A 15,000-nucleotide genomic window follows, 5' to 3' on the forward strand; every position below is an offset into this window, starting at 1 on the left:
TGGTTTTCAATGTTGATGTTTTAGTGTCAGGCCGACAGATTGATGAAATATTTTGATATCACTTGACGCGACTTGATAGCAGTGAATTAGTTTCTACTGATGATACATTTTGATATCACTTGACGCGACTTGATAGCAGTGAATTAGTTTCTACTGATGATACATTTTGACACAATGTAAGGACAGCATTTAGCCCACGTCACACGACCTTGGTCATGACGTCATGTATGTACACAGTCTTGTGATGTAGAAGCTTGCTCAACTCAGCACACAAAGCGTGGCACGATGAACGAGTTCCGTCCCTTTGTTTCCAAAGTGTGACCATTTCAAGCAGTATGTTATGACTGTGTTACAAGAACTCATAATTCTCAGGGCCGGATCTGGGGGGGGGGGGGGGGGGGTTCCTGGGGTTCCGGAACCCCCCCCCCCCCCCTGGCCATCCAATGTACCTCTCAGAGAAAAAAAATGTGGACTTTGGACCCCTGCCTTCAGTTGGACCCCCCCCCCCCCCCCCCTCAAACGAACTTGGTCCGGCCCTGATTCTGACATGTTACTTCGTTACGACATCTGATAAACAAAGGGAGGTAAGCACTCTAAAAGCATACGACATGTGTAATAGAGTAAGTGAGAGTTACGTGGAACCAGTCTCCTGGCACCTGAGAGAATAGAGGGCCCCAAAGGGGGGGTATCATCACGATCACGGGAAGGGAAATTTTAGCTTTCACGATCACAGTTACCTTGATTTTTGTTTTCACGATCACGAACACCAGTGGCAAATCACGGTCACGGTAAAAGTTGCATGTACAGAAAGCACGTGTCAAAGTAAACACAACCACACAGTAATTCGCTCCTCTGGATCTATTGTTTATTCAACACAAAGTGAGAACTGTTGCACTTTTTTATTATTATTTTTTTAATTCTCTTTCATACACACATATAAATACATATCATGATTTGTAATCAGTAACAAGAATGTTGTTTTCATTGTTTTTTTCTCTCTCTCTCTCAGTCTCTCAGTCTCTCTCTCTCTCTCTCTCTCTCTCTCTCTCTCTCTCTCTCTCTCTCTCTCTCTCGCTCTCTCTACACTCATACACATTCAACTCCCACACCCTCACTCACACACATGAATAATTATATACTTGCACAATTTCACATTTCCAGAGCTAAATCTTGTAAATCCATTTTCTCAAAAACTATTGGGTGGATTGAAATTAAAGTACATGTATGTGTGATGGGTTCTTTATTTTCAACTTTGCCATACAATTTTAGGTAGGGCCTGCACCATCGCCTGGTTTCATGACCTTGAAAAACAAACAGGAATGCTACAGGCCAAAAATGGTTTTACCTGAAAGAAGCGTGCAGTGCCAGTGGCGAAGCCACAAGCCTGAGCCTGCGACCGAAGCAGGCGAGCCAACTAGGGGGGTCCGAGGGCATGCCCCCCCGAATTTTTTTTCAAAAAACGGTTAAAATCTGTGCAATCTGGTGCATTCTGGGCATCATTTTCAGGGTTGTCATGGTGTTGTGATCTTGTTAAAAATCCCATTTTAGCCTCCCCCCACCACCATTCAACACACCTCCAAACTGGTGAAAACAACACTAACTGTGCGCTGGCTTCATTGAGACCGGCGCCCGGTCGCGTTGCGCGATATTCACACGGATCGTTTTTGCGGAAATTTTTCAACTTCACCGGAATAAATTTGAATTTACCGGATTTTGAAAACGGCTTTATCGTATTTCCGGCAATTACCGGAAAAGTAGCATGCCTGACAAAATCCCCAACGAACATGACTTTGATCGTCTTTGACATGAGGATCAAGTGACCCAAACTGGCACGTCTCCCCGCCATTGTTTCTGAATTTAACCCATTGTTGATATTAAAGTTTACAGGCGCTAAAATAAATCCAAGCTTAATGCAAAGAAGCGACAATTAGAATCTATGCCAAGCGTGTCCACGTTGCTGGGATGAAAAACACATTTCTAGTTTCGGTTTTGGCAACACGCAGACTCGATCTTGAGCCAGTCGAGGTCACACTGAGCGAGTGACAGCCGGACGTGGCAATGTCGACAATGTCAATGATCTCACTCAAACTCAAAGATCTTGAACAAATTTCAAGATCTTTGCCTACATTCAGAACAGTCATAGAGCAACATAGATCAACATACCTTGATATTTCGTCTTCGGAAAGACCGACCCGTAGCCTGACCTTTCCACCAAGGAAGGCATTCTCGCCGCCTGCTTTGGTCTGGCTTGAATCCACAAAATATAACAGAAGTTCGATGACAGTACCGCTGCACGCCATTTTTGATCTTCGAATTCGAATTTGACTGAATGCACTCAAAACTTTTGCACGAAGCCCTTCCATTGGATGAAGTTTGGCAGACTTTTGCAATTTGCCTTCTGATTGGATTTTTTTTGTGTGTGAGGGAAGCAATCGCTGTCAAAATCATATTTCTGAATGTGTTGTTGCTTCCCTTCAATCGGGATTGGCTCCTTGACGAATAGAGGATCATAGAGTGATACAGCTGTGAAAAATGTACGTTGAAAATAAAATGCTTTGCAATAATGCCCATCACGATCACGAAAACAAATCGATGGGCTAAAACCAGAACCAATTACCTCAAAATAACCTGTTTTGCAACTTTATAGTTATTTGACTTATGGTAACATGATTCTCACTTTCTGTAAAGGATTCTTGAAAATCTTGCATAATTGCGTATTTATAAGTCATAATTTGTTCTGGCTCCAAGCATTTCTCCTGCTCATCTTGGAAGCAGAACCCTCTAACTCCATCCAGGTTGGAAGCAGAACGTGCTAAGTTCAGTTTAGTCTGTTCTGCTACTGAGGCCTGTGGGGAAAGGGGAGTGTTTCACTGCGAGCCAGATGCAGCCATCGTCACCTGACCTCTTCTGCTTGCTGTGTCACAGTCATTTTTCCTGTTCACAGCGCAGCCAGATAAGCGCACATTAGCGGTAGTGGTATCTGGTCTTGACCCTTTCTGTGTGGTGTAGGATTTCCTCCAGCACACAGAATAGTGTAACTAGCAGTAGTAGAGTCTGCTGTCGACAGAAAAAGGAATTTGATAGACTGTGGGAACTAAAACAGGTCAGTGACACCTGTCAAGTGTCAGTATCCGAATTCCTGACTCCGGATGTACAGGGTTGAAACACAATTAACTTTCCTGTGATAAAGAGTGAATGAAGAATGAATTGGAAAAGATGCAGTCCCTTGATATTGAGGGAGGAGGGTGGTAATAAGGGGGTTGGGGCCGGGGAGGGGGGTTGGTGGTAAAGTGGGTGCAAGGGGATGGGGTGGGGTGGGGGGGTGGGGGGTGTCCTAAACTGACAAAAGGATGGTCCACTTTCTGAAAACACTGGAACAGAGAACAGCTCTCTGCCATTTTTACATCTGCTGCACAGTCAATTTGGCTGTTGCTCGAGTCAGGACACAGATTCAAGTGAGTATCTTCAAGTATTATGTTTTTCCCCATTTGAACAGACCATAAAAGCTGAAATTCAGATTCCTTTTTTAAATATATAGGGGATTAACCTTCTGATTCAGTCTAAATCCTGTATCTGCAAACTGATTCCTGGCATTTTTGTGTTTTGTTTTCCTAATTGTAAAACACAGGCAGGTAAATGTGTTTGTTTCAGCGTGAATGTTCTTGCGCGCGTGTGTGTTTGTTTGTGTCAGTGTGTGTTTGTGTGTGACGGTGTGTGCATGTGCTCATGCCTTAATGTTGTAGTGTATCCATGCAGCTCTTTAGTGTTTGTTAAAAAATAAAAAAAATGTAAGTGAGTGTTTACAGTATTTGTGTATGCTTGTAAAGATGGATAGATGAATGATTTGGTTGATGGATTTTGTCAGTTTAATTGACTCTAATATATTTTGTTATTCAGAGGTTATCAGAATGTCAAACTGATGAGCATGAGTGGTCAGAGTGTAATCAAGTACTAATGTTTCATTTGTTTGTGTGAATAGAAACACGAAAACTATCCAAAGTTTTAACGCAGAAGCGATAATACGGAGGCAATTACCTTTTTTTATTATCGGTTAATAATTTTAAAATAGAAGTACATGTAGTAATTGCCTGTTCAAAGGAGATAACATTCATAGTATCCATGTCTTTTGCAGACGCTGTTTGAAAGGAGATGAATCATCAGGCCGTCCAGGCAAGTAAGAAGCACCATGCATTTCAGGAGACTGTCCTTCGGATTCACGGATTACGGTTGCATAATCTCCTTTCTGCCAATGCTAAAAGTGAAACCTGATGACTTTGATGCGTCTCCATTGGCAAAATCTACCCCAAAATATGACGATTGTGCTGTTTCTTCAATCGAAGATCCTTTTGAGAACATGGTGAATGGGGGTTATCCTCCTGTTCGAGTCATGCATCAACTCCAATACTTGCTGATTGTGATTCCACCCCTCAAAAATGAATCAAGCTACCCAACTCCTGTAATCTTTCTCCTGTGTGTGCTTCCACAGTTTCTGTTACCCTGTAGGTGTATTCACATCAGCTTGTAGTATATATGTCAGACACTGCTCCTTTAGGTGAAACTACCACAGCATCTCTTCCATCTGTTTATGGAACCCCAACAAAGAAAATTCTGTCATCGATGAAGGAAGCATCCTATGTGACACCTCATGAGAAGAAGTTCAGCCGAACTTAAAGACTCTGCAACCCGGGACTACGAGAAAAGGTGTGTTCGAAAAGCGAAGACACTCAGAGATGAATTTTACACAGGAATAACTGGTCAAACGGCTAAGACAAAAGCAGTACAGGAGGTCGACTGTTAAAAGTGCAAAATGTGTATTATTTATTTCGACCTTTCTGCACAACATTTTTGTGAAGAGGAAAGTACAACAAAAGGTAAGAATGCCAATTTGTTTTCTTGATAATGAACAGAGTAGCATGCAGTCAGGATCTAAAGCTCGTGATTTTGTTACCATTTGCATTGTGTGGTTAAAATGCGCCTTCAGCCTTGTGTTTATTTGTTTGTTTGCTTGCTTGTTTGCTGCTTTGTTCGTTTGGTTTGTTGTTAGTGTTATTGGGTGTGTAGTTTTGTGCGTAAAAAACGATATGAGCTGATACAACATAAGATTACCGTTGGGATTTCTTGAAAAACACAACAAGTCGCGTAAGGCGAAAATACAATATTTAGTCAAGTAGCTGCCATTTTTCAGCAAGACCGTATACTCGTAGCATCGTCAGTCCACCGCTCATGGCAAAGGCAGTGAAATTGACAAGAAGAGCGGGGTAGTAGTTGCGCTAAGAAGGATAGCACGCTTTTCTGTACCTCTCTTTGTTTTAACTTTCTGAGCGTGTTTTTAATCCAAACATATCATATATATATGTTTTTGGAATCAGGAACCGACAAGGAATAAGATGAAAGTGTTTTTAAATTGATTTGGACAATTTAATTTTGATAATAATTTTTATATATTTAATTTTCAGAGCTTGTTTTTAATCCGAATATAACATATTTATATGTTTTTGGAATCAGCAAATGATGGAGAATAAGATAAACGTAAATTTGGATCGTTTTATAAATTTTTATTTTTTTTTACAATTTTCCGATTTTTAATGACCAAAGTCATTAATTAATTTTTAAGCCACCACGCTGAAATGCAATACCGAACCCCGGGCTTCGTCGAAGATTACTTGACCAAAATTTCAACCAATTTGGTTGAAAAATGAGGGCGTGACAGTGCCGCGTCAACTTTCACGAAAAGCCGGATATGACGTCATCAAAGACATTTATCAAAAAAATGAAAAAAACGTATGGGGATATCAATCCCAGGAACTCTCATGTCAAATTTCATAAAGATCGGTCCAGTAGTTTGGTCTGAATCGCTCTACACGCACGCACGCACGCACACACACACACACACACATACACACACACATACACCACGACCCTCGTTTCGATTCCCCCTCGATGTTAAAATATTTAGTCAAAACTTGACTAAATATAAAAAGTATAATGATTTCAGAGAGAGTTTTGTGTGTGTGTTGTTTTTGTTATGTGGTTTTTTTTTCGCTATGAAAAGTACCGGCAATTTAATTTTTATTTATGCGTGTTGCGTTCATTAGGCCACACAATGAATGAATACATGAGTCCTTGATGATATTTTTGCAAGTGACTTGACATTTGTTTGTTTATGACGGTAATAAACTTTGAAAAACGATTTGAACTAATGTACAGTATAAGCTTTGCTTGGAAGCAGAACATGCTATGTGTGAGGAGGCTGCTTCTGACTGCTGTAGCACAGGCCACAGTGGGATCTGTGTGGAAGTCAGAAGCAGCTATGGTGCACTGGGCTTTTCTAGCTCCAGAACTGAGAAAAGAGCAGGAGTGTATTCTGGAAGCAGAACAAATTTATACCTTTTTTGCATATGAAAAAGTTGTTCAATTAAATTGATTACTAGTGTGCATGACCAGTGTTTCCTCTAAGTCAAGTGTGTAAAATATGAGGGCTACAATCCTGTGTTTACTATTTTTTATAAGGGGTTGAAATCTTCAAGTGGCCATTTCTCAAAATGGTGGAAATCCAGTTAGATGGTTCTGGTTTTAACCCATCGAAATGACGATCACGATCACGAGACTTTATTTTTTTGTCATCACGGATCACGGGCAAAGTCCCATCACGATCACAGAAATGGAAATTTCGGCAATCACGGTCACAGAAAGGTCAAAAAACGCCAATCACGATCACGATTTTAAACCCTTTGGGGCCCTCAGAATAAGCAGCATTGACAATGAAGAAGCGACTTTCATCCTCTTCATTTACTTCGTTACTACAGTGTCTCTCTCATGACAAGATTGGGAGAATATAAAACTACCCAATTACACTGACAGACGAACAAATATATGACCCTCCACCACGAAATGAGTCGCATGTCACCTCGCGCGGTTCTGCGCTAGGCTTTAATATAAGTCCGGGGAGTGTCTGATAACAGTGTGAGGGTCACCTTAGTCACATGCTTATAACTCAAACAGTTTTCCCTCTTTTCTAAAACGGTTTTCACCACTAGATAGAGCATAAAAAACTCTTTCGGAAAATGTAAAAATATGAAAATCATGCAAAGGTGACATGCGACTCATTCCGTGGTGGAGGGTCACAAATATAGTACAGCGGGAATGAACCCCATGGCTGTCATTAGTCCTCTTCTCAGGTGGTCAAGCGGCAAACAGGGTGACTGATGAGAACCAAACCACCCAACTGACGCACTTCCGCAAGGGACGTTACTGCAGCCATTAGCCAAGAGCGAACTCCAACACTATGCCACGCTGAAGGAACTATTACTGAGTGCTAACATACTGACACGTGTATCGATTTTGAACTGTGAAGAAGAGAATTCTGATTCCCAAGGATATCATGATCGAATAGTCTGCATTTTTTTAAATTTTAATTTTAATTTTTTTATAAACAAGGCAGACCTTATGATTATATACGTCTGCCGTCCTTCCGATCGACTTATAAAAAGCGTGTAATCTTTGTTTGCTACGGCCATCAAGGCAATAAGTATGTGCACACGCAAAAGCAGGTATGGCCTGCTCCGACTTAAAGTAGCCTACAACCAAATACTTGACCGCACCCATTTTGCACAAGAAGATGTTAGGAGGGGGAAACATCTCCAGCTCAGACAAAACTATTCATCCTACTTCTTCCATACGAACATATCATACACAAACAAGAAATAGGGACAAAATAAGAAACAAACAAAAATAAGAGTAAACAAAATAAAACGGAACAAAATAAAACGGAACAAAATAGTTGTCCTCGAACTGGAATCGAACCTGGGTCGCTTCGGTGGGCACATACGCATACGCACACACACACACACACACACACTTACACACACACACTAACGCACACACACACACACACAGACACACACACACACATACACACACACTCACACGCACACATCCTCACACATACGCGTGCACGCTCGATCGTATACGAACCAACTTGCACTCACACACACACACACACACACACACACACACACACACTGTCTCTCTCTCCCTACCACTCTTACTGAAACATGCACGGATGCACGGACACACACACACACACACACACAACACACACACTTACTTACACACACACACACACACACACACAGACACACTTACTTACACACTTACTTACACACACACACACACACACACACACACGCACGCACGCACCCACACACACACACACTTACTTACACACTTACTTTCACACACACACACACACACACACACAGGCACGCACGCACGCACGCACACACACACACTTACCTACACATACACACACACACACATACACTTACTTACACACTTACTTTCACACACACACACACACACACGCACGCACGCACGCACGCACACACACACACACACACACACACACACGCACCAGAATAAGTCAGTGCTTTCTCTTCCTCTAACGAAGCCTGAACATGGGAGAATTGTCCGCAATACAAGACAATTAGATGACAAATATTCTTATGGGAGATAAGTATGGAATGATGATAATTATACATGTATTTGATAATCGGGGGGCAATCAGACCAGTCTCATGTATATTTTCGAACGCAACTTTTGATGAACGCGAGTAAACAAAGAGTGGATGAACCCTCTTATGTCCAGGCACAGACAGCAGCAAGGAAGACAAACTCACAAGAAGAAAGTGGGTTTTTTCTGCTCCCTTTTATCTGTTTGTTTGCTGTTTAAATTTTTTTTTAAATGTCTGTGTGCTTTACACCAAATTATTTTTGTAAGAAACAGATAGACAGCTAACGTTCCATAATCGAGAGCAAAAGCGCAAAATACATGTACCGGGTATATGATTTTATGAAACGTCTAATTACAGACAAAACGAAACAAACGAAACGTTTGCGAATGTTTCGTTTTCTCTATCATTAAACGTTTCATAAATAAACCTTATTATTAAAAAAAAAAAATTAATCAATTGAAGTCTATGATGTGTGCCTATAAATATGACACAGATTTGTGCACGTGTTCACGCACGCGCTTCAGTCAGTCAGTCAGTCAGTCATTTAGGCCTTATATATCACAAATATAAACCCCATTGATCAGTGACTGCCCGGATATGAATGCCAATCAGTGTCACTGAAGACTCTGTTGGCATTACGCCGAGGGCTTGTGCACGTGTTCATTACTGCACGTGATCATTACGAAACGTATCAAGTTAACAAGGGGAAGGTAGGGACGACAGTGCAAGCACACTGATTGGCAGCCATATCCGGGCAGTCACTGATGTCGGCCTGCCTAAGTAAAGATGTTGAAAAAACCCAAAAACCAAACTAAAAATCCCGACTTTTAGAGCATTTGTGACAGACCCTCCACCACGAAATGAGTCGCATGTCACCTCGAGCGGTTCTGCGCTAGGCTTAATATAATATAAGTCCGGGGAGTGTCTGGTAACAGTGTGAGGGTCACCTTAGTCTTAGGCTTATAACTCAAACAGTTTTTGCTCTTTTCTAAAACGGTTTTTACCACTGGATAGAGCATAAACAACTCTTTAGGAAAATATATATGAAAATCATGCAAAGGTGACATGCGACTCATTCCGTGGTGGAGGGTCACATTTTAGAGCGCTTACTTCCCTTTGTTTTCCAGATAAAAAAACCCAAAAAAACCACCAAAACAAACTTTGTGTAAGTACAAACACGTGTGAGATGGTCGGATGTATTAGTTGAGTACTATAGGTCAATATTTTTTGCGTACAATTTCATTGTCACTGGTCGGGCTATATCTTGGGTAAAGAGAGTTCAAGATAGATGTAAAAAATTGAATAGTTAGATGAAATAATAAAATAAGTACGAACAAATGTGAGATGGTCGGATGTGTTAGTTGAGTACTATAGGTCAACTTTTTTTTTGCGAACACTTTCATAGTCACTGGTCGGGCGTAATTTTGGGTAAAGAGAGTTCAAGGTAAATGTGAAAAATTGAATAGTTAGATGAAAAAAAACCCACCCCAAAAAACCCCAACCACATACAATTTGTTTTGAAGCTCATATTCATACACGTGTCATTTTCTTCAAACATGTCATAGAAAAATAACCCCAATGCGATCAGAAATAATGAAGTTTAATACTTTGATAGAAAGAAAGACGTCAAAGAGATGTTTTTGGTTCGATGAAAATGTGTCCTTTCTGGTCATCTTTGTCGATAAAAGCGCAGTTGCTCTTAAATCACACACACACACATACACACGCACGCACTGGCACGTACACACACACACACACACACACACACACACACACACACACACACACACACACACACACACACACACACACTACACCCACGTCATTGCAACATCAATTTCCGCGTTTTTAAATCAAGAAATTGGCAACTTAGGCCAAAAAAAAAGAAGAGGTGTGGTTAAGGTAACATAGCCAAAAAACATAGGGTAGGAATTAAGGTAGGCAATCACTTTTTTTTTTATTTTACTTCTTTTTTTAATGTGTACAAATTAAACCTACTTGACAGGGAAATAAGTGTGCGACTCGAGCGCTTTCGCTTTCATTGCGTTTTCTGTTTTCTGTTTTTTTTTGTTTTTTTGTTGTGGTTTTTTTGACAAATGTAATAAAAAGTTATAGGGTCGGCCCCCTAAAAATAGAGTAGGTCGGGTTACCGTAACCACACCTAATTTTTTTTAAGGCCTTAAATGAAGAAGAGTACACCCACTAAGAAAATATTGCACTATCGTTTCTTCTTCTTCTTCTTCTTCTTCTTCTTCTTCGTTCATGTGCTGAAACTCCCACGTTCACTCATGTTTTCGCACGAGTGGGTTTTTACGTGTATGACCGTTTTACTGACTCGTATAAAAGCTTACTGCGTCATACATTTATGGGACCTCCGCCATTCCTGTAAAACCTGACGTGAGGAAGACCTTCAAAGTAAGCGTAGTTGACAGCGGCATCTGCAGAAACTGCTCTCTGGAACAATCGTGCTTCCAGACAGTCCAAAACCCGGCTGTCTTTCTCTTCTTTAAACTTGTTGGCGAAAAACTGAGGCTGTCGCGATAACCAAGGGAGATCACCCATGCCAAAGACACACACGGAGTGTACATTCTCTCCCTTACATTTATACCTATCCCTGGTCCAAACGACAGCTCTGGAAGCCTGTTGGTTGAGTTCATGTTTGGCGTCTACCGGGTAGCCTCCTGGTATTCCTGGCATCGCGTTTATCGTAGCCCAGACGTTTTCTTCCGGGGCGAACGTGTCGTTAAACCATCCGAGGATTGTCTTCGCTCTCTTGTCCTCGAAAACGGCTTGGACGAATTGTCTGGTATAGGAAGCGTAGGCACTGCCCTTTTTCACCACGAACTGCAGCGAGCCAGGAGAACTGTTCAGGGTTAGCACGCCGTTTTTGTAAACGTCCCCTCTGCGGCGGACAGAGCCAAAAAACCATCTGAGAATATTTCTCGGATGTTGGTATGCTTCCACGTCGTTGGCTCCTCGAAACAGTTTGAGAATCGTCACAATTTCCAGGTTGGTCCTTAGCGGGAATTCCTCTCCGCACAGTGTGAGCAAGTACATCCACTTAACTTGACTTGCCAGAGCGGCCTGCATGCACTTAAGGTCCGCACGGACGATGCCGTCGCCGTGAGTACCGTAGCTAATTCTCACGCGGTCGACTAGAACGTTGACGTTGGGTACGCATGCGCCGACTGCCGCTATGATGTCGTAAACTTCCGCTTCCGCCTTGGCGTCGACGTGGATGCAGTAGAAATTGTGTGGTCTGTAGATTGCTCGCAACAGTCTCTCCATCTGTGCAGGAGACCTGAAGGAATAAACCGAGAAATAAGTAAGGCACATTCTTTGCCTATGAAAACTCCCTCCACTTGGTCACATACCAAACATGAACACCATGACTGCTGTCTGTCAGTTGGATTTTTGTATGCATCAATTTCGTTAAATGCCCCCACAGAAACAAAAGTGAAACTGTGCACAGAGCACCGAAGCTGTTCATTTTTGGTATGTGACAAAGTGGAGTGATGGTATTATCCCATGTTTAAAAGCCTGACCAGATCTGAGATGGTGAGCCGAGTGTGCCTTAAAAAAACCCATTACAAGCATACAAAAGCCCAGCTATGGTTGTGGCTATATTTCCAGACCTAAAAAAATCGGAAAAATTATATGTCTTATAACGAAGGTAACTTTTTTGACGCTACGAAGAAAAAGTGTGGGAAATACAGATCATAATGTAAACTTGGCCAAAACATTATTGCGACAAATTTCGCACCCAAATTTAAGTATATATTCCCGTGTCATTTCATTCAAACGTTCAGTTAAGGCCGTTCACTTGAATTTCTGGATCACCTTTCGAACAAACGATTTCAGAATATTTTCAATCAATCAATCAATCAATGAGTCTTATATCGCGCATATTCCGTGGGTACAGTTCTAGGCGCTCTGCAGTGATGCCGTGTGAGATGAAATTTTATACGGCCAGTAATTGCAGCTATTTTGCCAACATACTAGACGCACTTCGAGTACAATTGTGGAGTGTTACAATTATTTGTTCAGATGTTATGCAATGATCCGGAAAAAAAGTTTTAAAACCCGTCAGGGGAATGTTCGCTTGTGTCCAAAGACATCACGACTCCACATGTACACTTCCGCAGACAGAACCAATAATTGTTGGTTTTTGACAATTTGATAGACGAGTTCCGGAAATAACTCTGTCGGGTTTGTATGGGTTGTGAAAGAGTGAGTTCCCTTGCTTTACTCAGACAAACACCACGTGGTTCCTGTACACGTGTTTGAGACACACCCTCTTGCTAGTGACTGGAGTGTGATGTCACGTTTCACAAACGGGAAGAAACTGACCTTACGTACGGTACGCGGGGTATCGACTATCAGAATCGCACTTTCCTCAAGAGCAACGCATAATGTTTGGATCGATTTTTCTCCTCTCTCCTTGCTTGTTTACTTTGAGCACGTGTTGGCCAGAAGTTGAAATATTTGTCCGAGCTTCAAGCGGCATAACTCTGCCGAACGGTCATGTAGCAGTGACAGAGTTATTTAAAAAAAATCTTCTATTACGCATTGCGAGCCGCATTTGAATTTTTCATATTGGACAATTTTAAAACCAAGCCCGTGCGAATGGCTCGAAGGTTAAGGCAAAGCTGTATGCATCGCAGTAGCTGAGTAACGTTGAGGTGTCAAGGCCAATTTCATTTCATACATTTTTAAAGTTTTTTTGTTTTAGCAATTCAATAACATATTCATTTACAAAATATATTCACATAAAAAAACATTATTGTGTAGTCAAACCAAAGACATGATCAATGGCATATTATATAACAGTTCCAAAGTCAGTCAAATTTGCACTATAAAGCCGTGCCATAGTGCAATGCTTTGTTTGCACTTGTGTATGTTTTGCTGTCAGCCATGAGTTTTCAAACTTAGATCTCACAACATTTTGCTATGTTCTTACAATCATAAGAGTCTTGTTGTTAGTTCGATAATTTTACATAACAAAAAAAAAAAAAAAAGGTCTGTTTACGGTAACATAGGGTGAAAAAATAGGGTCGGTAGGTCGGCTTTTTTTTTTTTCCTTTTTTTTTCCCATTTTTTTTTCTCTCCCCTCTCTATGATGTTTCACAGTTCATTTCTTCTCATCAATCCCTGTTTTTGCCCAACATAACTATAAACAGTACTTTGAGCTTACCTCCCTTCTGTCGTCTGCTGTTTGAGCGCAAACAGCTCTATTTTGGATGCGTTTTTTTTCATTTTTTTTCAGACGATCCAAAAAAAAGATTAGGGTCGGGCCTAAAAGCTAGGGTCGGTCGGGTTACCGTAAACAGACCTATTTTTTTTTTTGCATAACAAAAATGTGTACAAGAAAGAGCTGTTAATATGTTGTGGTGTTTTATTTTCACGCAATTGGAGATAGGGACTATCCTTTGAACCCAATTCAGTGTACGAATTTGACTAGCTCTCTGTGAACTATATTATAATCGTATGAATCGATCTTGTTCGTTCATTTCATACTTAATTATCCAAGTGATGGAAAATTCGGGTCTCTTCCTCCCAGTGGAAAGCTTACAGCAACAATAGTCGCACTACCCAGATGTCTACGTGTTTAGATGTGACCAGTCACCTGCACCGACTACAGAATAACCGAGGGTCTTAGGCGTGCCACGGCGGTAATACGGGAATGGAGCATGCATTGATACCCTCACTGAGTCATCACATAGATTTGACCCGTGTCCGTTCCCGTTTGGATTCGAACTCGTGACCCTAGGATCCTCGGTCCAATTTTACCAGTGCTCTAGGCCTTCCCTCGTCACCACCCCTTCAAATGTCTTATCGTCTCACAGCCGAATCTCTACCAACCTGTGCATCCTAACAGAAAAGGCCAATGGGAACGCTTTTTCCTCTTGGCTGACCGGAACCTCCAGGTACCTATGAGCCATTAGGAACACTGGGCAGTTCTTCGTCAGCACTTTGAGAGAACAGTTCCCGCCCTCATTCGCGATTGTGTGGAATATCGTGGAGTTAAGAAGGCAAGCTTCGGTAGTAGGGTGCAGCTGGCATTTTTTGAAGACTTCCCTGTCAAGGCGGCTCAGCAGATCGTTCCTGCCCAAAGCGTTTGGGGTTTGAGCCTCTGGTACAAGAAGAAAGAGAGCGCATATGAAGACCGCCAGCCCAAAAAGTGTCAGAACCCTCAGGGGGTGCCGGGGTCGTCTTATCCGCATGGCAATGTCTGAAAGGAACATGTGCATGGGATGAAGAAGTAGTCTTGGATGTTAATGGATGCACGATGGGTAACAGAGAAAAAAAGGGAGGCAATCGAACGATCAGACAGCTGATCACCAAACCAGCTAAGAACACAAAGAAGAATAAGAAGTTAATTTGTAATATAACACGAAAAGCCCTTGGTTAATTATTGCCCAAGCAACCAACCAAGCAAGCAAGCAACTAACCAACCAACCAAGCAACCAACCAACCAACCAACCAAC

At 41.7% G+C, this 15,000-nt stretch overlaps 2 protein-coding genes across 5 annotated transcripts in view; one reads left to right on the forward strand and one right to left on the reverse strand.

Annotated features, from left to right (window-relative positions):
* LOC138978281 (uncharacterized) overlaps positions 1-15,000 on the forward strand; it is a 140,803-nt gene that overhangs the window by 7,864 nt on the left and 117,939 nt on the right. The gene's annotated exons all lie outside the window — the stretch shown is intronic.
* The window catches only part of LOC138978275 (beta-1,3-galactosyl-O-glycosyl-glycoprotein beta-1,6-N-acetylglucosaminyltransferase-like), a 32,718-nt gene continuing 27,754 nt past the window's right edge, over positions 10,037-15,000 (reverse strand). For 2 of the 4 annotated variants that reach the window (XR_011459629.1, XR_011459630.1), the window contains exons 2-4: positions 14,375-14,744; positions 10,691-11,813; positions 10,041-10,380 (exon numbers count right to left, since the gene is read on the reverse strand). Coding sequence is in view for 1 of the 4 variants with exons in the window: in XM_070350947.1 (XP_070207048.1) it covers positions 10,868-11,813; positions 14,375-14,744 (1,316 nt within the window). In the remaining 3 variants the exon portion in view is untranslated. Of the gene's footprint in view, positions 10,381-10,478; positions 11,814-14,374; positions 14,745-15,000 lie in introns of those variants that run through there. The other 2 variants (XR_011459628.1, XM_070350947.1) reach the window with 2 other exon arrangements.

The sequence above is a fragment of the Littorina saxatilis genome, linkage group LG10 (assembly GCF_037325665.1).
Source record: "Littorina saxatilis isolate snail1 linkage group LG10, US_GU_Lsax_2.0, whole genome shotgun sequence".
Classification (NCBI taxonomy): Eukaryota; Metazoa; Mollusca; class Gastropoda; order Littorinimorpha; family Littorinidae; genus Littorina; species Littorina saxatilis.